The sequence below is a fragment of the Vulpes vulpes genome, chromosome 8 (assembly GCF_048418805.1).
Source record: "Vulpes vulpes isolate BD-2025 chromosome 8, VulVul3, whole genome shotgun sequence".
In the NCBI taxonomy this organism is placed as follows: domain Eukaryota; kingdom Metazoa; phylum Chordata; class Mammalia; order Carnivora; family Canidae; genus Vulpes; species Vulpes vulpes.
In genome coordinates, this window is record NC_132787.1 from 9,216,169 (window position 1) to 9,242,282 (window position 26,114).

The 26,114-nt window shown below is 38.9% G+C and overlaps 1 protein-coding gene across 1 annotated transcript in view; it reads left to right on the plus strand.

Moving 5' to 3' along the window:
• Positions 1-23,933, plus strand: part of DBX2 (developing brain homeobox 2) — a 37,260-nt gene extending 13,327 nt beyond the window's left edge. Inside the window, exons 2-4 of the mRNA XM_072765495.1 lie at positions 1,718-1,813; positions 13,913-14,100; positions 19,554-23,933. Of these exons, the coding sequence (XP_072621596.1) occupies positions 1,718-1,813; positions 13,913-14,100; positions 19,554-19,883 (614 nt within the window). The 3' untranslated portion in view covers positions 19,884-23,933. The remainder of the gene's footprint in view (positions 1-1,717; positions 1,814-13,912; positions 14,101-19,553) is intronic.
• The last annotated feature ends 2,181 nt before the right edge of the window (positions 23,934-26,114 follow it).

Below are 26,114 nucleotides of genomic sequence, written 5' to 3' on the forward strand. Positions count from 1 at the left end.
TGAAGGCATTAAGAACCTAAATTCTTTTGGAACGATACACTTATTTTAATATATCCTCCAAAAATATTGGTGAAAATGCACACATGCTTATCGGTGTTTAAAACACAAATGATTAAAATACAGTGGTTAAAATACAAGTCTGAAATTACTGTTCTTGAAAAAGATGTGTGTTCATATCAAAATAATATTCGTTAAATATGATTAAGAAAAACATTGCCATTGAATAGGTAGGGAGAGTAATAAAAATATTTGTTTTCTAGTTATGTTCTAGATTTTAAGGTCATCTGTTATAGATGATACTATATTTCAAGGTGTGTCTGGGGAGCAGGGAAGGGGTTAGTTCCCCATCCTCATTTTCTCCCTAAGGAGATCTATAGAAGCTTTCTATTTCTTAGTTTTCTACATTATTTGTTCATTTATTAAAAAGTTATAAAAAAAATTTATCGACATTTAGAATGTGCCAGGTACTCTTTTGGGTATGCCATGGTAAAAGCAAATCATCCGCCTTCAGGAACCCTCACCTGTATTTATATTATACTTCATTATACTAAAGGACGTGGATTTTTTAAGGTTCTTGACCAAAGTCCAGTATATAGTAAGTGTTTAGGAGAGCTGTTGCTCCTGTTCTGTGACATCCTTTATAACTATTGTTTGTCTACTGAAACAATAATTTCAGTACAATTTCTTTCCTTATGACAGAATTGGTACCTATTCCAGGCACATGTGTTGAAAATGTCACAAATACCATAGTTTGAGAACATGAGCAGAACAGCGTATGTGGTAACTCCCTATACTATAAACACAAGTGCTTTCAGGTTAGCTAATTTCTCCTGAGATAAAATGCTATTATTTTCAGATATTTTTGAATATGTAAAAGTAATCAGAAAAAATACTTTTTGTTATAGAATTGCTCAGTAAATTGACTCTTACCAACTTTGGGATCCAACTAATTATACATGTCAAAGAACCTCCTGAAAAGAAACAGTAGTATAATTCCTTCTAAAAAAATTAAACTTAAGGACATAGTGGTCAAATTGTTTTTGTAATTTAATTTTACTTTTTACTTTTTTTCTTCAAATTGTTTTCTTGGTAAATGTTATATCTTGAGCTGTATTTTTCAGAATGGTAGCCCCTACGCACATGGATCTATTTATTTTATTTTATTTTATTTTATTTTATTTTATTTTATTTTATTCATTTATTTATTTATTTTTTGGATTTATTTATTTTAGAATAATTTATTTATTTATTTATTTATTTATTTATTTATTTATTTTTATTTTAGAATAATTTAGATTGAGAATTCAGTCAGTTCCACTAGCCACATTTCTCAGGAGCCATGAGGCCAGATAGATCCCATGTTGGACAGGAGAGATTAAAGGATGTTCCATCACCACAGATCATTCCCTTGGACAGTGTGGCTCCGGGATATTTTAAATAAAGGAATACATGCTACATATAATTATGACCACACAGAAAATTAACTAAGTTTGGTTTTGATCCATTGAGTCTTTTCAACACATCTTCTAAATGTTGATTAAAGTGTTTGGCCATCTCTTTGACAATTAAGGCTATCTTAGAATGACTTTCAGTAAAATTACAACTAAGTAGAGTCTCAGAGAATGAAGTGTTTCACTCAGTGACTTTTGGGAAACTAGAATTTTGATGATTGTCCAAAAGAAATGGCTCATCAATGAGATCAATGCTTTCTCCACAGCGTCTTCCAAGCCCTTTTTCCTGAGCGCCCCTCCATTCTACTCGGCATGCTGTGGTGGGTCCTGTCGGCGCCCTGCATCCCCCACTGCTTTTGCAAGTAAGTTTTTATGCTTCATCAGCAATGCCTCAGTTATTCTGTAAACCAAAGCAGCAGGATTTAATGTGCTCTGGAAAACTAATTGGTAATGCAATGGCAAGGAGCTAAATCCTCACTAAAAATCACAGCGATCCTATTCAGGACGTTTCCAGAGATTTATCAGACCTCAGCACACTGAGCAATTGTGAGTAGTTTCTAATGGCATTGAAGCCCAGGGCTGACACACCAAGGAAAGCGACTTGTTTTCCATTTGATATAAAAGATCTCAGAGGGACCAGTTTGGCTCTTTCTGAAACGTGTAGCCATACTCATTTAGAGAAGAAAAAAAGAGAGGAAGGAAGCCTAAGAAAATGTGCTGTGTAAAATTGCCATCCAGCTTAAAATGTGATGCGGAAAGTCATTAGGTGTCCATAGAAAATAATGAAAAGTGTCCAGATTGTAACAGGGGCTAAATACCTCCTCCCTGTGATCTTGAAGAAAGCCAGAGTTGTAGGAAAGATTTTCAAGAGAACCTTTCCTTGAACATGACAAAATTTAAACAGTGTCCGGGGGTGAAGTGAGAACACCCTTGGAAACCTTGCAGAGCCTGCATGCACACACCCACTCACATACCCAGAGAGAACAATGTCAGACTAGAAAGAAATTAAGTTCACCTCGATCTGGAGATTTCTAGGTCAAATAAGAATCTGTAGGCAGAGACTCTGAGTTTATGATAAAGAAGTACAGTAAAGGGGCACATTTAGTTCAGCTGCCCAAGAGAAAACATTTATTCAGGTTAACCCCTCTGTCAGGTGCAAAGTGAAATAGGAGTTGAGTGAGGCTGACGTACAGAGCTCTATCACGGTTGGATTCAGGTCCCTGCTGCCTCCCTGTTAATGTGTTTTATGAATGTTTCAGGAGAGCAGTTGCTCAACAGAATGATTCCTGACAAGTGAGGCAGCAAATGCTGGCCGTTTAATGAGCTGCAGGCTTCTGAGCATCTCTTTAGGGGGCCGGTACTTTCCCACAGAGCACTTTACATGGCAGGGACCCAGCCACAATGGGTGACAGACCCATGACCAATCGTCACTTTCACTTGACTCATCCACACGCGACCTCACCACGATTTTTCACTGTGCAGATGAACTTTAGCAGCCATTTCACATGGAAAAGGCTTGGGCAAGGGTCAGTTGCCCTTTTGTATGGTCATAAAGCAAGGCTCTGTGTGTCCGTCTTTTCTCCTGTCTCACGTTCCGAGTGAATTTCTGGACACCATTTAAAGCACTTGACTGAAAAATAAAGCAGTGAATGAAACTGACTTTTATAGACTCATTCTAGCTCATCTTCCCATATAACCCTGTCCACCTGAAAAGGGATTTAGTGGATGAGCTGAGTGTATACAGGACTTGCTGAATGCATAGGGCCCATTATCAACTCTGGGGATTGTTTATTAACCAGGACTGATACACCACTATTTTGGAAGTGACCTATTAATTGTCCATTTAACTAGAATGTATTGATTCAAATAGAAAAATAGAAACCATGACTAAACCTTTTACTCGCTCCTTCAAGGTGGTCTCCTATGAGGGCAATTGAAAAGGGTTGTGCAAATTAAGGACACATTTGTCACCATAGGATATCAGGAAAAGGCTGCTGGAGTAGAGACTTAAGTCCCAGATAGCTGAGGCTATGGCATAGTGGCATCTCTGAAGTTAAATCTTTGGTGTTGCATCCCCAGGGTAGAGAGTAAAAGAGATTCCACCCCTAGTTTTGGTTACTTCACCTTGATAGAATACTGGACTTGCATTTTAGAGAGCCTCTGGCAGTGTGGGTTAGGCAAGTGGAAATGGACAGAAAATCCTAACAGGTGGACATTCATGTACGTGTGCATGTATATGTTTATTCATTTTATAGCAGTGTTTTTGTAAGAGTCTCTAAGCCCTAACAGTACACTAATGCCTGGGCCGTTCGATAAATAGAGCACATAAAAGGAATCCTAAAGACATTTCCTAGAGAACTTCCATCTTCTCTCTTGCTTGAAAAATTGCTTCAAGCGAGACTCATTTTCCTCCATCTGCCTCTTGGTTCTTCCCACTTTATAAAACCTTTAGCATAACCATTGTAAACTGTGGTATCTATCCCTGGAGGCTCATAAAGCCCTATGTTGATCTTTCTTTTTATTTAATAAAACATGCAAGGGGTAAATCAGCGCAACTCAGATCAAAAATAGAGAATGCTGTACTTGGTTTGTCTCCATTTCTGAAGTTGGCATTTTAAAAACACTTTAGAGATGCCACAAGTGTTTTTAATAAACTTTGGTGTATCATTAGTTATAAATCTGAAATGAATTTATTTTTTGTTTACAGTGTTCATTGTATTAGCAGCAAATAATAATGAAATGGTGAGTTTATGCTGTCAATAAAGAATTTAACATAAATAACCGTGATACCAAGGAACATTGTTAATAAGGCTTACATCTGCACAGTACTCTCTTTTATTTAAGGCATTTACTAGATTTTCTTTTTTCTTCTTTTTTTAATAATAAGAACAGTTTTTATGCCCAAGCATTAAAATTTTTTTCCATCACACAGAAGAAGGAAAATGAACTGTCCAAGTAATATTATATTAAATTTCAGCCAAAATGTGCTGACATGTGTGGACAGCCAAAATCAAGGTTTATACTAAACATTTTAATAAGCAGTGAAATCAGTGGCCCTCGTCGTTGTTTCACAATATTGAGTTCACTCTTTCCAAAGTGTAGGATCAGATCAACACGTTCATAACTAGCAAGTAAAATATCATTTTGACTCTTTTAATATGATTCACTGGTGTAAAATTGATTTCATTTTTCTTGTTAACCTTTTAGATTTATGATTTGCTTGTTGTTGCAATGTGGAAACAATCATTCTTCCAGTGCCCTTCTCACATATATTAAATGGCTTAATAGGCCATTTAAGCACAATCCTTACATTGGGGAAAAATTAAAAGGCAGTGGTAAAAGTTCTCCCCTCCCCCAAAGCGGTAGAAGGAAAATCTTTGATATTACATCCATAAGGTTCTTTCCAAAAGCACGCATTTCTCAGCTAAGATAAAATGGAAAGTTGTGGAAATTATGCAGAGAATGACCTTAAAAACAAAAAAACAAGAAACAACTACCTGAGAAGGTACAGGAGTCTTAATTATGTAGAATGCTAATTGAATTAATCAGATCATTGTATCATTTTGCCTTTGAGTACCCAACTTGAGTGTGATCTTCAAAAATTTCATGCATTAAAAGACAGAATTTAAATTTGGAGCAACGTTGTGAAAATATGAGCAGGGAAATACTCTTCTGGGACAAACTACTCTACCTTTTCCTTAGGGATGAACTTATATTCTACATCTTAAGATCATTTTACTATTTTCTCTCCCTGGCTAAAACTTAGAAGAACATAATATACTCTCTAAACTTGCATTTAGGATTTTGTTGAAGGGAACAGGGAAGGGCCATTACATTTATTGTTGAGAATGTAGGTTGGTCCTGTGAGTGTCACTGTCAAAGATGGACAGTGCTCTGATTAGTATTCTTACCACCTCACCCAGCTGTGTTCTCTCTCACTGTTCTCAGCCGGAGTGCTGGGTGCCCTGAGAAAACTGACAAGACCTATGGCAGTCCTTTTGTAAGGATGTATCATTAACACTCTAAGATCCTCAGAGGGATGCAGCATTTTGTTCTAATAGAGAAAGAAGCATGATTATTTTGTTGAAAACATAATCAAGTTTGTGCAGTAAGTTGAATATAGGTTTTGACTTCTCAACGGTGAAGGGAGGGATGTTCCAGAGATAAATGACACTCGGTCAACCAGGAAGAATGTTTAAAGGAGTCAGAGACTCCAAGACAATAGATTTTCCAAGTTGATGGCTCTATTCAGCAGTTCTACAGAGGCAGTGAAAGTATTTGAGTAACTTTCCAGGGATGGAAATACTCCCTTTCTCCTCAAATGTGTTCATAAGCAGTGGAGCCTGGAGGATGGGAAGCAGAGCTACTTAGTGATATAGGGTGCTTGTTCCTGATCTTGTCTACAGCCCTCACCTGAACATAACATGACATCTGATGGGGCAGCTGATGAAGTCCTGATCTGAGAGTCCCCAGAACAAGTGCACAAGTACAAAATAGAGGAGGGAGAGAATTGGCTGAAGAGAGCAAAGAAGGGAGAGGGTTGTACTCTTAGTTCACTATGTGTCTACAGAATGATATGGGGATGTTGGATTATGCTTATAGAAATACAATACCCAGAGCTTTGTAATGGTAAGACAGCCTACACCTATTCAGTTCTGGAACCCCACTTTAAAAGGCACAGTGGGGGCAGCCTTGGTCGCTCAGCGGTTTAGCGCTGCCTTCAGACCAGGGTGTGATCCTGGAGACCCAGGATCGAGTCCCATGTCGAGCTCCCTGCATGGAGCCTGTTTCTCCCTCTGCCTCTCTCTCTGTGTCTCTCATGAATAAATAAATAAAATCTAAAAAAAAGAAAGGGCACAGTGGAAAAAAAGAAAGGCACAGTGAGCAGATTTGTACATAAAAACCAGGTCAGGAAGTAGTCAGCAACAAAAATGGTGAAGCGTCTATATGCCTGTTCATGAAATCACCTTTTCTAAAGTGATTGAGTAGGTTTGGCCTGGAGAAGAGAAATGATAGGGAGAACCTGAGAATTATCTTCAAATTAGATATACTGCATTCAGTATATGTGTAAAGGATGGAATTGGGGCCAGTGAGTGGAGTTTATTTATTTTCTCAGTGAGTGGAATTTAATGGAAATTGAATTCGGGCTTAGCATTAGGGAAAGATTTTTAGCAAATCGATGTGATTCTAATATATGATGATGAAGTATTATAGCCTTCCCCAATACTAGATTATACAGAGAATGGAAAGTAGACATCTAGTTTAAATGGGGTAAGCCAAGGAAGTTCTTTATCTTCTCTCTCTTCACACCTCAAATCCACAGGAATTATATAAAATACACACATGTGCTACATCCTCACACATGAAAATATGAAGGACTCCATTAGTTTATCTAACATTCTATTTCTGTCACTCTCCAGCTCTCCTCTCCCAACGGTGTCATTTACACACAGCACACCTCCAATCGGAGTGCCAATTCACCCGGCACATGATACACAGGGATTCCCTGGAGGATGGTGCATGGGGCCATCTCAGGACCCAGGGAATCATCCCTTTGAAACTTCTCTATCCTAGATCACTCTGCCACTTTAATAGGACTCTTCCCACCTCTTGACCTCTTTGCCCACTCCTAACTTTGACAATCTTTGGTGTCATTATAAAGAGCATAGATTGACCTCATTCTTCTTTGCTATGTGCCCTCAGCGGCACAACTTATCTTTCTGGAAAGTTAGTGTTTTCCTGTAGAAAATGGAGATGATAGTATTTCCCTCTGGAGACTGTTGTAAAGATGATACGACATGCTGCATGTCGTGGGCACATATAGTAGCACCTGCTGAGCCTCTATATATGGGAAGCCGCCTTATAAAATCATAATAATAATACTCCCAGTTGGTCACCTTGAATTGGTGACCCTGGCTTTTGAAGCCTCTTTTCTACATATCTTAAACTCTATATCTGTTTTTTTTTAATATTACTCATTTATTTTTGTCACCTGGAAGTTTCTGTATAAGTCCGACATTTATCATGAGTTGAAGCATAGTTGAAGGTGTTTGTTGCTTATAACTTTGTAGTAGTTTCTGAGAGGATTTTGAGTCACCAACAAGTTCTTGAAGTCCATGTTTGTTTTGCAGGTGCAAATGTGAGCACATATTCATAGGTTTAGAAGGTATGGAAGTGGGATAGGTTCCTCAATGTATTGTTTTTAAAGATTGATTGATTGAGAGTGGGGATGGAAAGCATACAAGCAGGGGAGGGGAAGAGAAAGAGGGAGAGAGAGAATCTCAAGCAAACTCCCTGCTGAGCCAAGAGCCCAACATGGGGCTCAGTCCCAGGATCCTGAGATCACGAACCAAGCCAAAAACAAGTCAGCGAATACGACACAGACTGGGCCATCCAGGCACCCCCCTCAGTGTGGTTTATGGTTAGATCCAGAGATAGCCGATAAGAGGCCATGGGGAAAGATGGAAAGGAGCATCAATAGTAGAAGTAGAATCTTGTAATATAGTTGTGGTAGGGCCTAAGGCACATCACCGCAGGAAAACCAGCATGATCTGCGTATTGAGAGCAGTGCTAAGAGGAACCAGGCAACTAGCAAAGAAAGGAAGAATGTGAATCTTTATCGTTGCCATATTCTTTGCTTGTCATTGGTTATAACCATGTTCATTTTTGGGCACTGAACCTTGAGGGCCAGACCCAGGAGTTACCCTTTGACCATCATTACCTTCCCAGGTCTCTCTTTCAGAGATTGAGGTCTGCTTTGGGTCCATGCCTTTCAAAATGTTAATATTTACCATATTGGTGAGAATGATTTGTTTTGTAGAGTCCTTCGATGGGAACCTTACTTTTCTTTCTCTCTCTCTCTTTAAAGATTTTATTTATTTATTTGACACAGAGCACAAACAGGGGGAGTGGGAGAAGGAGAAGTAGGCTCCCTACTGAGCAGGGAGCCCCATATAGGGCTTCATCCCAGGGCCCTGGGATCGTGACCTGAGCCAGAGACAGATGCTTAACTGACTGAGCCACCCAGGTGCCCCACCTTCTTTCTCTTTAATTAAAAACAGCTCCATAGGAAAACCTATGAGTTTCTATTAAAAGTTTTAGAGGCATTTAAATGTGTTACCCCATTGTTTTATTTAAACTTGTAGGTCTTGGTGAAGAAGGAACTAATGAGTAGAATCACGGTCCGTACTTATAAAATTTCTACTTAAAAAAATAAATGTTGATTTTTTAAAAATGAGGTTGTAGGTTCATAAATTTGCTGTACTTTCCTTTTTTTAAAGATTTTATTTATTTATTCATAGAGACACACAGAGAGAGAGAGAGGCAGAGACACAGGCAGAGGGAGAAGCAGACTCCTTACAGAGAGACTGACGTGGGATTCGATCCAGGGTCTCCAGGATCATGTTCTGGGCTGCAGGCGGTCCTAAACCGCTGCGCCACCGGGGCTGCCCTGTACTTTCCTATATAGATATAAAAAGTTGTATTAAGTAGAAAAATACTGGCTTTTCTATAATGCTGAGTTGGTCAGGTCCTCCTCAGAAGGCTTTCCTCTAGGGCAAGTTATGACCTGAACTCGTTTCAGCCACCCCTGACCCTGCAGCTTATCTCCTGTTTTCTTGCCATTCATACCCTACAATCTGGAAATACCAAGCTGTGTGAGATTCTAGGTCCACTGTGTTTTGCCTATGTCCTCGCTCCATTCATGGGTCTGTAAATTTTAATGCCTCTGCTCTGCCTGCCTTTGTCTGGATTGCCAGTAAGAGGAATTGCTATTCCTCTAGCTTTTCTTCTCTCTTAGGACTTACCCTGCAAACCTCCAAGACTAAGTGGCTTCCTGTCTGGTTCTTAAACACTTTCTCTGCTATGGTCTGCAGTTATTTATCTCACTGTGTTATGGCTGTCTGTATACTTCTTGGACCTCTCCTTATCAACTGTGAGCACCTGAAGGATGGATTGGATTCATCTTCAGTTGTCAGTCAGCAACATCTCAATCACTCCACCAGATTATTCCCCAAAAGGTTGCTACAATGTTTGCTTGTTTTCCTTAGAAAATAGAACCAGACTTAAAATGCAGAATAGAGATGAATTCATCTGTGTGGAGGGTGTCTGTGGCATATGGTTCTTAAAGAATCAAGTGAAATCCAACAAGCAGAAGTAGATAGATTCATGGGATCCCTACTGTGGGCAAGGCACTGAAATTTTCTTGTGTTATGTCATCAAATCCTTAAAGCAACCCTATAAGATAAGCTGAGAGAGGCTGAATAACTTGCTTTAAGTCATACAGGTGAGTGTCATGATCCAAACCCAGTTCTTCCGTATTACATATCCCAAACTCCTTTGTCCTGAGGCTCCCTGGAGAGAGATCATCCCAACAGATGAATCTCTGAAATAATGTGGAAGGGCCAATTCCATAGTCTCCGAACCAAGAAAAGTTCAGAGAAGAAGAGCATTCAGAAAAAGAGCATATTGAGATATTTAGAATATTTTTTGTTATCGACCAGTATTTCATAAAACTACTTAAATCTTTGATAAAGAAATAGTGAATCCAGTTTTCAAAACCTGACATCAAGATATGGCCTTAGCATGTGACAGGCAAATAGAAGATGATGCCGTAGATGGAGAATTAACCAACATCTCATATGGTGAATGGAAAGAGCAGTAAGAGTGGACCTTTGTAAGGAATTAGGCTTGATTACATCTCATGAGCTCTGGTATTTCTGAAGAGATGCAAATGTTACAGAGCTGGAAGGAAAGAGAGAGGCCAGTCCTTCTAGCAATGTGAGGATGAACCAGAATGATATATAGCCAGGCCTGATGGACTCACTGGGAGATAATCTGCAATCTTTTATTAGACAAGTAGAACAGGAAGCAATCATATTGTAGAAGTAGATTTGACAAGTTTTATTTATTTGTTGACACTTTTTCCCCCTAAAATACAAATCAGATTGTGTTAGAATATACAGTGTAGTGTTAGAGCATTTGTTTTGAAATCAGTTGTCCTGAGTTTGGAACCCTAGTCATGTGTCCTTGGACAAAGTTTCTTAAGCTATCTGATCTTCATTTTATTCATCGGTAATTTGGAAACAATAATAGTATAATATTCGTGGCATAGGTTGGGAAGGATTACACGAATTAATGCGTGTCAGTGGCTTAACACAGTAAGCATAATGGTACAGAGTGTGCTTATTATTTATTATTTATTTATTATTTATTATTATTATTAAACATGTGTGTTTATTATTATTATCATGTCACACCCTGATTGAACATCTCCTATTGATCTTCACTACTATTGGATAATGTCCCAAACTCTTGTAGTCCTCTATGATCTGTCTCAACTCCACCCTATAATCTTTGTATCAAAGATCCAAATATCTTCAGGAACCCGGCAGGTAAAAAGCAAGCTAAGTGAGGCTGTGGCAAACTGGGGGTTACACATTTCATCAAAAGGGGATACCCGCTACCCACTCTGGTAGCTCTTTGCTTTCTGGGAAGGTGAACCTCGTGTGGGTTACCTTTGAAGAGACGTCAGAAACCTGGACTTTACATGAAATCAACTGATTATTAAATGTGAACAACTACATCAGAATTCTAAGACCAAACAAAGCCCATATGCAGGCTGGATATGGTTGCCAGCTTGCCCCGTCTGCTTCATGCCCTTCCCAGCCTTGCAGACTGCTTAGTTTTCCTTCATGCCTTGGGGCTTTTTTTTTTTTTTTTTAAATGTGGGTAGATGACTATGACAGTGATTTAGGTTGGAGATAATGAATGTCTGACAATGATACAAAAAGGGTAAAGAAGAAGCAGATTTGAGAGATTATACATTAGTAAAAATTTTAAAAGCACTATATGAACAAGATCTGTTGAATATAGAAATAAGTTAAAAGTTGAGAATATCTCCTAAATTTCTAATCTGGACAAGTGGGTGAATTGCAATGCCTTTTTCTGCATGTGTTTGCATGCCAGTGTGTATTGAAGTGAGAAGTAATGGTAAATGATGATTTCAGTTTTCTTGAATTGAGGAGTTTTCGGAACATCCAAAAGAAACTATTTTAGTACAATTAATCAACAACATATCCTACTGACAGCTGTGCTGTTTTGGATGCAAGCAGGAATTTTCTAACACTTGTAAGAACAAAGTTTGAATTTTCAGAAAAAGAGTTGTTTCCCTCCATAAATCTGAATAAAAAGTTCTCACTATGTCAAAAAAAATGTATCGTTGACATTCAAGGTTGCACTAGTTTCAAGTGTGTTACGTAGTGACTCAATAGGTTTATACATTATGCTGTGCCCACCACAAGTGTAGCCGCCATCTGTTTTGATATATCACTCTTAAATATATTTGACTACATTCTTTATGCTGTCTTTTATTCCCATAATTCACTCCACAACTGGAAGTCTCTATTTCACACTTCCCTTCACCCATTTTGTCCCATTCTTCACCTTGGACACCCATCAGTTTGTTCTCTGTATTTATAGTAAGCTTTGGTGCTTCTAGACATGCTAGTTACTCTGCCTAGATTGGCCTCGGTTCTCTCTCTTGAACTGAATTGGCCTTTTAGACTTTGGCTCAACTTGTTTTTTTTTTTTTTAATTTTATTTATTTATTCATGAAAGACAGAGAGAGAGAGAGAGAGAGAAGAGAGGCAGAGACCCAGGCAGAGGGAGAAGCAGGCTCCATGCAGGGAGCCCGACGTGGGACTCGATCCCGGGTCTCCAGGATCATGCCCTGAGCTGAAGGCAGGCACTAAACCGCTGATCTACCCAGGGATCCCCGCTCAACTTGTTTTATCTGAACCAATTAGTCCTCTTTTGTGATGCCAGAGCATTTCATAGATCATTCTATTTCAGTACTTAAGACATTAATTTGCTTTTTTATTTAGAAATAATTATTAAGCACCAAAATGCATATCAGCTACAGCCATAAACTAGAGTCTCTGCTTCCCTGTTGCCTGTAATTCTAATGTGGTATTCGTGTCAGTCCTCCCATGAGAATGTGAGCTCGTTGAGGGCAGGAACCATGTGCTCCTGGTCTGGTTTCCTCAAATAAGTCCAGTTAGCCTAATATCAGGTGTAAGTGTCCTCTTGCTGCTGTAACAAATTTCCACAACCTACTATCTTAATGCAAGCTTATTGTCTTACAGTTAGGGGGTCAGAAGCCTGAATTGAGTCTCATTGGATTAAAATCAAGGTATCAGAAGAAGGGCTGAGTTCCCTCTGGAGGCTCTAGGGAAGACTTTGTTTCTTGCCTTTTCTAGTTTCTAGTGGTTGCCTGTACTTCTAGGCTTGTGGCCCCTTCCTCCATCTTCAAAGCAAGAAGTGTAGCATCAGAGGGAGTAAACCTCTCTTTCCTGTGATTTCCTTTCTTCCTCCCTTTTCCACTCATAATGACCCTTGTGATTACATTGAGTCCACCTGGGTACCCCAGGATTCTCTTCTAATCTCAGGGTCAGCTAGTTAGCAACTGTAATTCCATTTGCAACCTTAATTCCCCCTTGTCATATAATATAAAATATTTCTAGATTCTGGGGAACATATCCACATAGGCGTCTCTAGGAAGGCCATTATTCTTCCCACAACAACTGGGAAGCTGAATGAATGGATGCATGAATGCATGGGTGAGTGGCTGGTTGGAAGAATGAATGAATTGGATAAATGAATGAATGGATATATGAATGAATGGTGAACGATGAGTGAAACTCTCAGAGGGTGGGAACTAGTTGTGCTAGCTACAAAAGGCAGAAAAAGTAGTAAAGGAGTTGATGAACTGGATTGGGGAGTGGTAGTGTTTGAGGATCTTCCAAACCTCCCTTTTCAGGTTGAACATCTCTAACTCCTCCTGCAAGCTTTCCCTGAAAATCCCTGATTAAGATCAGATCCTTGTTTTGTGCACACAGTTTCCTTTGGAATACATCCTTACACTTGTGATGCTAGTTCAATAAGTGTCTTCCACTAAATCTTATGGGTAATGCATATAATAAAACATATTTGTCTTGTTTCTCAATGTGTAGCATTGAGCAGAGTGCCTGGAATAGGGTAAGAGTTCAAAACTTTGTTGAGAGAAAAGATGAATGAGTAAATAAATGAAGAATCAGAGAAAAAAATGGAGTGTTTAAACCACCTACTATTTGTTCTGAATTTGAGCTTTTGTAACCTGGGACCAGGGCCTTTCTAACATGGCACCCCAATTGGGAGGCCGAGCATATATGTGCTTTTTTTTCTCATTGGGGAGCAAAGAGTATTTATCGGATTCTCAATGGAATCTATGATCAAAACTCTGGAAGAAGCACTGCTCTAAGTGTGCAGAGTTCAGAGATGAGATGATTTGGCGATGGTACAGAGGAGGAGGATACTGTCCTGGGAAAGACAGACTGATTTTTTTTCTTTTCTTTTTTTTTTTTTTTCAGACAGACTTTTCATCACTGAAACTAACTGGGCTTATTACCTGTCTTCCCCTCTAGGAGAAGAGAGTGTGCTGCCTCTCCTGACGCAGGACTCTAACTCCAAAGCTCGGAGGGGTATTTTGAGAAGAGCTGTTTTTTCTGAGGATCAGAGAAAGGCTCTGGAGAAAATGTTTCAGAAGCAGAAATACATCAGCAAAACAGACCGAAAGAAACTTGCCATCAGCTTGGGACTAAAGGAATCACAGGTACTAATAAGCAGGAAGATGTTCACTGCTCCTGATTTCTGAAGGAATACAATGAAATCCATGCGTTTGGCAAATATCTGTTGTACTAGGTATGGTGCTGGACCCTAAAGTGTTACTGAAATGATTTTCCCAGTTGTTTAGTGGGTAGAAATATATGTCACAATTCCTGTTTGGAAAGAGGTACCTTCTCTGAGAGGTCTAGGCTTTTGCATGATTAATTCTTCCCAAATGAAGAGAAACACTAAGGATGTGGCATTTACATCATTAATTGGTTGCTCCGGTTTCAGAGAAGTAGAATACATAACATTCTACAAGAGCAGGAACCAATTTTCCTGTCTTTTTCTTCATTTCCAATCCAAGATCCAATCATAAATGCATGACTCATAAATACCTCTAAATAGATCTCACTACTCTGCACTCTGGACTTATGTCAAGTAGAGTAAAGTAGTTTCGTATTTGCAACACCTACAATCTTTTCTTACACATTAAGGTACTGGTATTTTACTATTAATCGTTTTATAATCACCATATGAAACAAGCACTATAATCATCTTCACTTTCTGGTTGAGAAAGTGTAGAGAATTAAGCATGAGTCTGATATCATGTAGTGAAGCTGCCTTGGAGCTGTGCTCTCACCCCAGGCAGCCTGGGGCGTGAGTCTGGAGTTTGGGTTCCACCCAACCTGGCGCTATCATGTATAGTTGTGCAGGTTATGCACTGCACAAGGGCACTTGTCTAAGAGGCATGGCAGCAACTGAAATGTAGCTGGTACTTTGCCTGGCAAACTGGCTTTCCTGGTGCAAGGCAACATCCCCTTGGATATTTTGAGTTAGCATAAAGGCATTGAAGGGCTAGCAGAGGCTCTGTGTAAACTACTATGCTGTACTGTTCTTCCCTCAATACAGATGACCTGGTTTCTAACTTTGGATTTTATTAAACTAGTTATTTTTGGATGAAACTCTCCTTAACCTTGCTTCCTTTCCCTAGGGAAATGATCTGTTCTCACCTCCCCCCCCCCCCAACTTTTTCTAGCTGTAGAAAGCAGTACCTAGTGTGATAGAGGATAATTGGCCTAAATCAGCCAGTCTGTGCTTTCCTCATTGTGTAGTACTAATGAGTCCCTAACCTTAATTGACTGATCTGCACCTCAGTTTCTCACTTAAACAGAGACAAATATAGGAATTCTACCTATGTCGTAGAGCAATTTTGCATATATGAGATAAATCAGTAGTTATATCTTATTGGTCTGTTGTGTGCAAGATGCAGTGCTATGGAGGCAGTGAGAGAGGGTGTTGATTAAGTACTGATTAAGATACACTCTTGGCACCCAGGAATTTATAGGAGCAACTGAGAAAACAAAACAGAAACTCATGAATGGTTAGATCATAATATAAGATAATGACATAGGAGATATCACCTGGTAGGTTAGATATGCTGCCAAATAAAAGAGCGAGGTCAGTGATCCTTGAAGTTATGTATCTCTGTGGAGGTTTATGTTAACATCCATGACTGGTCCTTCTGTACCTGTGGGGTCTAGTGAGGAAATGGTCTCATCCCTAGAGAATTGTTGGACCTCACTAAGGCTGCACAGGGGCTCAGTAGGATTGGCCTGAATCACACTGGTTTGGATTTAAAAAAAAAAAAAAAACCCTCCAGAGTTGGAGGGGAAAAAATGTGCAGAAAATGTTGGGAGGTTGCAGGGGCCCTCTGGTTGAGTCAGAACTTGAAGGAAGTGTTAATGTTAAAAGAGGAAAATTGGCTATGTGTGATCTGACAATGCTCTGAGACAGTGTGGACATCTTTTTTTTTTTTTTTAAAGATTTTATTCATCTATTCATTCATGAGAGACAAAGAGAGAGAGGCAGAGACATAGGCAGAGGGAGAAGCAGACTCCCTGTGGGGAAGACTCTCCTGATGGGAGACTTGATCCCAGGATCCTGGGATCACAACCTGAGCCAAAGGCAGATGCTCAACCACTAAGCCACCCAGGTGCCCCCCGTGTGAACATCTCTGATAGCACATCTTCTTAAAAAGAGATTATTGGAAAGAGAACTCAGCTGGCACGTCAGAGAATATCTAGGAGGGGATGAGCATAATCTGGCCATTCCAAGAAAACATACTATTTTCCTATTTTGTGTGTTAGCTGCCTGTTCGTATTCACAGGTGCATAGTTTTACATAGTTGATTGTATTGTTTTTAAAATTCAAGTGCCTTGAGGAATGACAACTTTTTATGTTACTGAATTTGGTGAACATCTCAGAAGTAATTTCACATTTTCTTATTTGCATATACATCTAATTACACAATTAGCGCATGGTATTTACTATGGTAAACTCAAACAAAGAGGAAATTGGTCAAGTTAAAAATGAAAACTCATCTCCCCTTCCAGTCCAACTCCTTAGTTAATCCTGTCCCTTATAAATGGCTCCTGATTGCATTTATTTGATGTCTACCATGTATTATCTTTAAAATAGATGTATATGCGTGTTGTATATGCACAAGTATATAGTAGCAGGAACACTTGCACCGTGACTGCCATGTGTCCTTATATTCCATGTCATTTATCCTCACAATGACCCTATGGTGGTTGGTTTGATTTTTCCTATTATATAACAGGGACCCAGAACTGAGACCCACAATTGTGTATATACGTTTTCAAGTAAAAACGGGATCATATTCTACATGTATCTTGACTTTCTGAAGGAGAATCTAAATCACCTGTGTAACCAACACACAGCTCAAGCAGTAGAGCCTTCTGACCAGGGAGTAGCCCCTGCCTATTCCCTCCAGGTTACTGCCGCCTACTTCCAAGACTACCCACTAGCCTGACTTCTAACAGCATAGATTAGTTTTGCCTATTTTTGTACTTTATATAAATAGAATCAGTAGAACAGATTCTTTGGTATATCTGGCTTCTTTGCCTTACCATTATGTTTGTGAGATTCATTCATGTGGTTGCATGTAGCGGTAGTTTTTCTGTACTCCATGCCGTGTAGTATTCCGTTATACGGTATACCACAGTTTACCCATTCTGATGATGGGTGTTCAGATTGCTCCCGCTTTTTGGCTATTATTCATATTTCTTGTAGCAATTATTTTAGCTGTTATCAAAATATTTGGAATATTATGGTTAGTAACATTTTTTCTGTTACAACCATTGCAAACTCTTCAAGTTTGAGGGCTTTTTTTTTATTGTGGTAAAATACGTATAACATAAAATATGCCATTTTAACCTTTTTTAAGGGTACAATTTAGTGACGGGAAGTACATTCACACTGCTGAGCAACCATGGCTACCATCCATCTCCAGAACTTCCTTTATCTTGTAGAACTGAAACTCTGTATCCATTGAATAGTGGCTCCCCATTCCTTCCTCTCCCCAGCCTATGGCAACCACCACTTCCTGTCCCTACAATTGACAAATGAATGGAATCATTTGTATTTGTCTTTATGTGATCGGTTTCTTTCATTTAGCATAGTGTCTTCAAGGTTCATCCATATTATAGCAGGTGTCAGAATTTCCTAACTTTTTAATGCTGAATAATATTCCATTGTTTGTATATACCGCATTTTATTTATGCATTCACCCATCAGGCGACACTTTGGTTGCTTTTACCTTTTGGCTATTGTGAATAATGCTATGAACACGGATGTACAAATACCTTTTCAAATCTCTGCTTTTAATTCTTTTCTTTTCTTTTAATTCTTTTCAGTAGTTTGTGGCTTTTTCTTATGTTTGTGGTGTCTTTACACAGAAATTTCTCATTTTTATGTTTTCAGCTCTATTTTTTCTTTTGTGGCCTTAGTGTTTTGTGTCAATGCTTAAAAAAAGCATTCATCTTTCCAAAACTATAATGGCAAACTCTTATTGTATTTTCTAGAACTTTTATAGTTTTGTTTTTGTGGTTAGCTCTTTAATCCATTTGGAATTTGTTTTTGTATTTGTTGAGAGGTAGAAATTTTAATTTATGGTTTTCCCCAAATACATACATTTGTTTCAATACTGTTGATTGTGAAGAAACTTCCTTAATGATTTTTTTCATTGAGCTATCACTCAGAAAAAATGCTACATCTATAGAAAAGCTAAGGAAAGAGGAAAATAATGAATGTGATGACAATGGAAAGAATCACCAGTGGGCACAAATAAATGTCTTAGTGAAAACCCACTAGAAATACTTGGCAGCCTTTCTAGGAGTAAATGCCCACTGCAAATAGTAAATGAGTTCATGAATAGAACCAAATGTTCTGGTATGTACACATTAGTGCTATTTTCTTATGAAAAGCCTAAACCACAGGATTGCAACTGAGATGCTAGTCTTTTGGACTCAACTTGCCTGGGTCAGGTTCTTTGCAGCCATTTTGAAATTGCCAGTCAAGTTAAAAGAATGAAGAAATTGTTTTGCCAATCTGGAAGAATCATCTCAGAATTTTTTCCTTCATAGGGAGAAACACTTGGTTGGTATCACTTTAATTATTTATTTATTTTTTTAGGTAAAAACTTTCTAGGTTTTTTTGTTTTGTTTTAAAAATAGAAATCCACTAAATCATTCACGTAAAGATGCAGTGTAATGCTTAGGAAAATGATGTGATTGGCCTTTAAGATCTCAGGAAACCAGTTGTGAGGTTTCTGATCAGGAATGGTTGACTATTCAGTAGATAAAGGGGGAGTTAGTAATAAAGGCAGGCTCTGGTGGGGTGGGGCGAAGTATGGCTCAAATTAGAAACCACCCTCCTAAGTGCTTTTGGCTTAATTATGATTGATCTTTATTTATTGAGCCTCATTCTTCAAGTTTGACAAATCGTAGGAGTAATCAAACTTGGAAACTGTTTGAAGCCTGGAATTTATCAAAGTGATATCAAATGGATTCTTAATTTAGTTTCCCAGAAGTTCCTAATGAAATCTGAATGTTGTAAGAGCCTGGGCACTGGAGTGGGACAGTCATGGATTCTATTCTAAGCGCTTCCATCTTACTAGGTTGTGTGACCTTGAACTGATTTATTGCTCTGAACCTCCGTTTTCATACACGTGCAATGAGAACGTCTTGCAGTTGTGACGAACAAATTATGTGATCCCCACAGCATGCATGGCCCAACACCTGGCACAAAGTAAACACTATTACTAGACGATAACATTTCTTTCGTTGAAATAATTTAACATGGACTAAATGATGTTCTAAACTGTCGAGCATTAAATCAGTTTTGAAAGATGTCAGACTTGCAGGACATAACCAATTTATCACAGTCGTTTTGTTTCATAAGTCTGGGGATGTTGTACTAAAGTAATGGCTCGGATAGTCTGGAAGGAGCCCAGTGAAAAGCCATTGGGACTTTGCTGGGCTGGCTCTCGCAATAAGATATTTCATAGAAGGCACTTGAGGACAGATTCTAGTTTACGGTGCTGAAGTGGAGTAATGTGGACTAAGTGATCATCTTGTCCAACTATTTTGTCAACAGGTGAAGATTTGGTTTCAGAACCGAAGAATGAAATGGCGCAATTCCAAAGAGAAGGAAGTGCTTTCCAACAGGTGTGTCCAGGAAGTAGGCCTTCAAGAGGATCCCCTCTCACGGTCTGCTCTGGGGTTCTCTTCTCCGTGTCCTTCGCTCTGGGAAGTCTCCCAGCAGCACTCGAGTCCAAGATGGAGGGAGAATTCACCAGAATCTTCAGAAAGACTCATCCAGGAGAGTTCAGGGGCAGCGCCCCCAGAAGCGAAGTCCCTGCAGGGTGCCTTGTATTTGTGTTCTGAAGAAGCTGGAGACAAGGGTGTACTTACTGGGGCTGTCTGAATGGAAGCCTTCCTCTATGTTAATTTAAAAGGACGCTTAACTAATAACATTTGGACTCTAAAGCCAGCTAGCTCGTGCCTCATCAGTGCCTAAAACGTAATGCCTTTGGAGTGATGCATGAACTAATGCTTTAGGAAACCCTCTCCAGTGCTCTCTTGTTTGGCTCCCAGACTCAGGCTTAATTTGTAAGTGGGATAGGATCTCCCAGAAAGTACGAAGGAACTGAAAAGAGTGAGAGTTATAGGTGGCTCAGTCCCTGCTCTGAGTGTATGTGTATATATGTGATGTGTGTGTCTCTGTGTGTGTATATATATAAATATTCATTGAAATACATTAGTAGGAACTACTTCCTCCTTACATATAGCATCGAGCAAGTTCATTTCCTTTTACATGAGGAAAAACCAACTATTGACCGACTGTTCTTAATTTTTTGAGAAAAATGTATGTGTTTTAAAAAATTCCCTATTTTCTGGTTTCTTCCAGTATCCAGCTAGAAATGAACTTTAACAACTCAGCTCAGCTATCCTAATTGAATGAGCCACTGTTAAATACACTGAAAATATATACTTAAGAGTAATCCAACAGGAGAACTAGAAGAATTTTGGAATGAAACTCTTAGAACTCTTAATTTCCCAAGTCTCTGGACTTCATCAGGACACACTGAGGGAGGTACCCATTTAGCTAATGATTATCTTTTGATCTCTTCTCTGTAAGGATGGGCCTTAATCAAGGTTTGCAAAATAAAATGCCTCTAAGGGCCTGTCAGTAAATAGAGGGCATGGCCCACCTAAAAATATTCGAGGTAATAATTTAAAAAATACTGTGTTGGGCAAATGAAACATCCGTGCCAAGCAGTTTGTGACCTCCGGCCAAGCTTAAAGAAGTGTCACAGTTCCTAAAATGTTCCCAACTGGACTTCAAAACACAATACTGATGGAATCTATAGTGGATTTCTGTTTGCACTTCTAGTTATAGACTCAATTTTCCACTTAGGTGGTATACGCGCTATATATTAGGTTATTTTTGTATATTAACAAGCACCACACAGATGTTTTGTGTGTTTTGAGTATCCTGAAATAGTAGTATTATAGAATTGCATTTCTGGTAACGATTTGCTTAGTTAATCTAGAAATTTTTATTCCAGGTCCAAGAAAAAATTATGTTTCACTTTGAAGGAAATGAGGCAGAAAAAGGAAATGATGTGGTTTTGAACTAGGTTATTATTAATCTGTGGACAAGAAACATTATTAGAAGTTCATGATGTGGAATTTTGTTAGTGAGAAAGCTGCGTAAAGAGAGTGGCTTCTAATTTGCTTACATTCCTAGTTATAGACTTCGGGGCTCTAGGGTTTAGAGATGGTATCTCAGAAGACAACAGTTTTAGGCAGCATCAGGACATTATTTTGTCTGAATGTGATTTGAATTGAGGTATGCTAGCCAGTGTCTTTATCACGAGATGTTTTACTTGAAAGTTCTCTCAGAAGAAACTTGTCTCAGTTTCTCTGTGGGAAGGAGGAGCAGGGATCTGCTGACAATTTAAAATTTTAAACCTGTCTTAAAATGATTTATAGTATTGTTTCTTTTCTTTGTATAATGTTAACCTAACCTACATTTATCGGGTCCTTTCTATGTGCTAGAGACTGTGCTAAGCCTTTAGGGTGAATTAATTCATGACAGTCCTCATGACGGTAGCCCTAGGAGGTAGGATCCCCTCTGTTACAGTCAGGAGTCCTCTTACCCAGACAAGGGACTAAGGCAGTGTGGTTAGGGTGATGGCCCAAGGTCATTAGGGTTTTGGACCCTAATGGGTCCAAACTTTGGATCAAGTTTCAAGTCTTCTATGCCAACCATACAGAGTGCATACCACTGTACAGTGTATTCACCAGCTATGGGATGATTGTAAGACATACATTTTGGGGATTGCAGTAAGATTTATTAAAGAAATTCAGAAGCATATTGCATTTTATGATCTCTTACTTGGGGAATGGTTTTCTTTCTAGTGCTCTCTTCTCTATTAACTCTGAAGTTTAGGGAAAGTAAAAGAATTGCAAAAGCCTTCAACTATGAAGCCTCTATAGAGAATAGTCCCAGAGGAGTGTTTAAATGAAATGAAACTATTTTTTTTTATCACTCACAGCTAAAAATTTTGAAGTGCTTATCTATGCTTAATGTTTCTTGAGAATAACTTGAAGATCAAATGAGAGCATCCTGCTTCATGGCCACCTGATAAACTAGGTTTTAGATGTGGGCTAATTGTTGCTTAAATGATCTTCCCCCAGGGTTTTACCCCAACCTCTCTGAGTTCAGCAGAGGTTCTCTCTGTAAGGTTGGCCTGATGTTCAAATATACAAATCTTTTAATTGGTTACTACTTTGGAATGCATTAAAGCTTAGGAAAAGTAAGCTCTAGATGAGTTTATTAGGGATCCTTAGGAGACCCACATAAACCCATACACTTGGTGCACATACGTATGCCTGTTGTGCCTTCACCTTGCCTTCACTTACCTGAATTACTTGAGAGAACTCCTGAGTTTGATATTCTGATTGACAGGGGTCTCCCTTCTCTCTTAATTTGTGCTCTCCACCTCCTCCACCTCCCTCCACCTAAAAAACTCATTTTCCTCTGTTCTCTAGATGCAGATTGCTTTTCTCCAAGTGGTCACATATTAGTATATTTGTTACCTGCTTTCCGGACAAGCACCAGAACTAGAGAAGCCTAGAGGTGAAAGGATTTTAAAATTTTTAGGAGACATGGTCACATCCAGATTAGGCAAATGGGACGAAAAAGTGGTTTAGCACCATCGTCTAGCTTTTACAAAGATTAATATTTTATAAAGCTAAATATAAAGGGTTGGAATTACATAGCAGGTTAGGAATGATCACTGGATCTGGACACAATGAAGGCCATGACTATTGATATTGAAAAGGCAATTCTATTTTCTTAGTGGTGAAGTGGGCTGAATGGGGGAAACCAAGTGCTTAGTCCAGGGGTTCACAAACCTTAAAAATCCACACATGAGAACATGCCATACCTTCCATCCAGTTTGGGGTAAGTGCTCAGATTTGGGCATGTACTTCATACATTCTCTTCATCAGCCATGCCCCCCACTCCACCTTGTAAAAGTTATTTTTTCTTTCTGGATTTCAACACTGATTGGGTCCAGGCAATGTCCTGGACACTGTGTAAACAAATATGAGGGAGAACGTGCTCCTTGCCCTCAAGAAACTTAGAATGAGTCTTTTGGCCAAACATCTTTTGATATATTCCATGCTGTTGCTAACTGAATCTAGTAAATTTGGAGCAAAGACTAATCTAACATCCTCCAAAACCCCTATCTCTCCATTTGCAGTTGTGGGGTGGGGCGAAGTTTATTACGTGTTCCACCATTCAGAAAAATACAAGCTATTTGGCATTGTTGGTTTTCTCTCTCTACTCCATGCAGGCCACATTGGTCCCAAGAGGAGTCAGAGCCCAAGGGAAGAATTCATTATTCTTTTGTTCATAGTGCATCCCACCCTCTACTTTTATCTTTCCACCTTCTCGGACTCAGATCAACCTGTACATGTGGTGGGTGGGAACGATAAAGGAGAAGCAAATAGCACAGGTGAGGGGAAATCAGGATGATGAGTATTTTTTGAATATATAAGGAACGTTGTGCAGAATTAATTTATATCATTTATAAACTATCTCTCAAATGAGCAACTACCTTAAGAGTGTCATACTAGCCCCACAAAGATGGTTCTTACCTTCCAGCTATTAATTGGGTTCCATTACATTGTTATATTTGGTTGTAAGAATTATGCATGCTCATTATGAAGAAACACACTTGAAAATACAGCTAACAAAAATTCATGTATAAGTCCACCATTGGGAGATAGCCAATTTAGCTCTTCTGTGAAAGATTTTCACTTTGAATGTATGTACATATAAAGGTGTGTGCGACTAAACAAGTTTGGATCATAATATGTATCCAGTTTATCCTCATTTTTTTAAACTCAGCTTTTTACAGAGAACACTTCCCCATGCCGTTAAATAAATGTTGAAACTATTTATGATGGATATATAATTTCCAATGATTAACTCCTGCACTTCTTGAGGTTGACGAAGGGATGGGCTGGGGCTTGACAGGTTGTGGAAAGAATGATCATGGGGCTCCTGTACCAAGTGAAGAACCTCTTCCAAAAAAGTCACCAGGAAGTTTATCAAAGCATACTCCATCCAAAGTCTCAGGGAGTATACACGCTTGGATCTCAATACATTGCTAGCAGCCAACATACTAATGTAGGGCAATGTTGTACCTCTCTTTATTTTTTTATTTTTTATTTTTTTTGTACCTCTCTTTAATTGTGCTTTACAGGCACACCGATATATCATTTTAGCTTTTTCAAGTATGTTTCACTGTCCACAATGTGGGCAGAAGTCAGGCAAACTGTTGGGTATCTGGCACCCATCATTTTGAAGGCTGAGATGATAAGGCTGCTTTGCCTAGTTCGTCCAGAGTTCCCCAGTTCCCACAACTCTATGGACATTCTCTCAAAGTTGCTTGAATAACAGAAATTACGAGGAGAGCCTTTTGGGATCAGAACATTCTGAGGTTAAAAGGGAGCCTTCAGTGTTATTTAAACCCAAAGTAGAGGGCAGCCCAGGTGGCTCAGTGGTTTAGCGCCGCCTTCAGCCCAGGGCGTGATCCTAGAGACCTGGGATCAAGTCCCATGTCAGGCTCCCTGCATGGAGCCTGCTTCTCCCTCTGCCTGTGTCCCTGCCATTCTCTCTCTCTATCTTCTCTCTCTCTCTCTCTCTCTCTCTCTCTCTGTGTGTGTCTCATGAATGAATAAATAAATAAAATCTTAAAAAAAAAACCCAAAGTAGAATCACCAAGTGTTTGATGCTAATCAAAAGACAAAAAATTTGAATAAACTAAAGTGCACATAAAATCTGGATAAACTAAAGTATTATAATTAATTCACAATGTGTAGCTAACCCTATGACTATGAATTTCCATTGGAGTTTCCTAGGACAGCCATAATAGATTACCACAAACCGTAGGACTTAAGACAGCAGAAATCTATTCTCTCACAGTTGTGGAGGCCCAAAATCCAAAATCAAGATGTCAGCAAAGTCATGGTCCCTCAGAAGATTTCAGTAAGCTACCGTCTCCTGCTTCTAGTGGCTCTAGGAGTTCTTTGGGTTGGGACGTAGGACTCCAACCTCTATCTCTGACTCCTATGGTCCTCTCTCCTTTGTGTCTGTGTCAGAAATTGTTCTCTGCCTTTCTCTTATAATGACCCCTGTCACTGGTTTTAGAGCTGACTCCAAGTCCAAGATAATTCTATCTCAACATCCTTAATTTAATTGTATCTGCAAAGGCCCTTTTACAAATGAGGTCACATTTATAGGTTCCAGGAGTTAGGACATGGACATGTCTTTTGTGGAACCACTCTTCAATCCACTACACCTGCATTCTACAGTATTACAACAAAAGATCTAGAAAAACAAAAACAAAAAAACTTAGGCGTTCCCTGTAACAGAATTTGACTTACATTGCTTTGACTTCAGGTTTTGTATCAATTAAGTGATGCGCTACTTGCAAGAGTGTTTGGGACAGGGAAATTTTTACAAATATTGCCTCCATTTTGTATTTCTTTCCACACTATAATTTAAGAAAATGTGGCCCTAATTTTTTAAAGCCCTCACATGGATTCCAGATGTTGACCATTTAATCCAAGAAGGTGTTTCTTTCCTTATTATACGAATGTGGTGCACATCAAAAAATTGGCATTGTTTAATTTATGACTCACACGTGAACCATTGTTTTTTTGTGATGTCGTTATTTTAAGTGATTCATAAACTAAACAATGCCAATATTTTGGACACATACCATATTTGTATAATGAGGAAACACCTTCTTGTATTAAATGCTCAACATCTGGGATCCATGTGGGAATTTCTTTGAAATTTTAAATAAAGACAAATTAGCATGGCATACATTTTCTCAGAGATGCAGCTAGCTGTAATCAAAAGACAGAATGACTTGGTACAATATTGTGGTTAAGAAAACAGGAACGTTGTTGACAGAAACATCCAATAATATTTTTACAGCACTGTTTTGATGATGGGGTAAATGGAGTTGTAGAGTGAAACACAATATGGGCAGTGTTGAGTCAGGGATCAAGAATCAACTCAAGCGTACTCTCTTAATAGGAGTATAAGTTACGAAAAACTTTCTAGAGG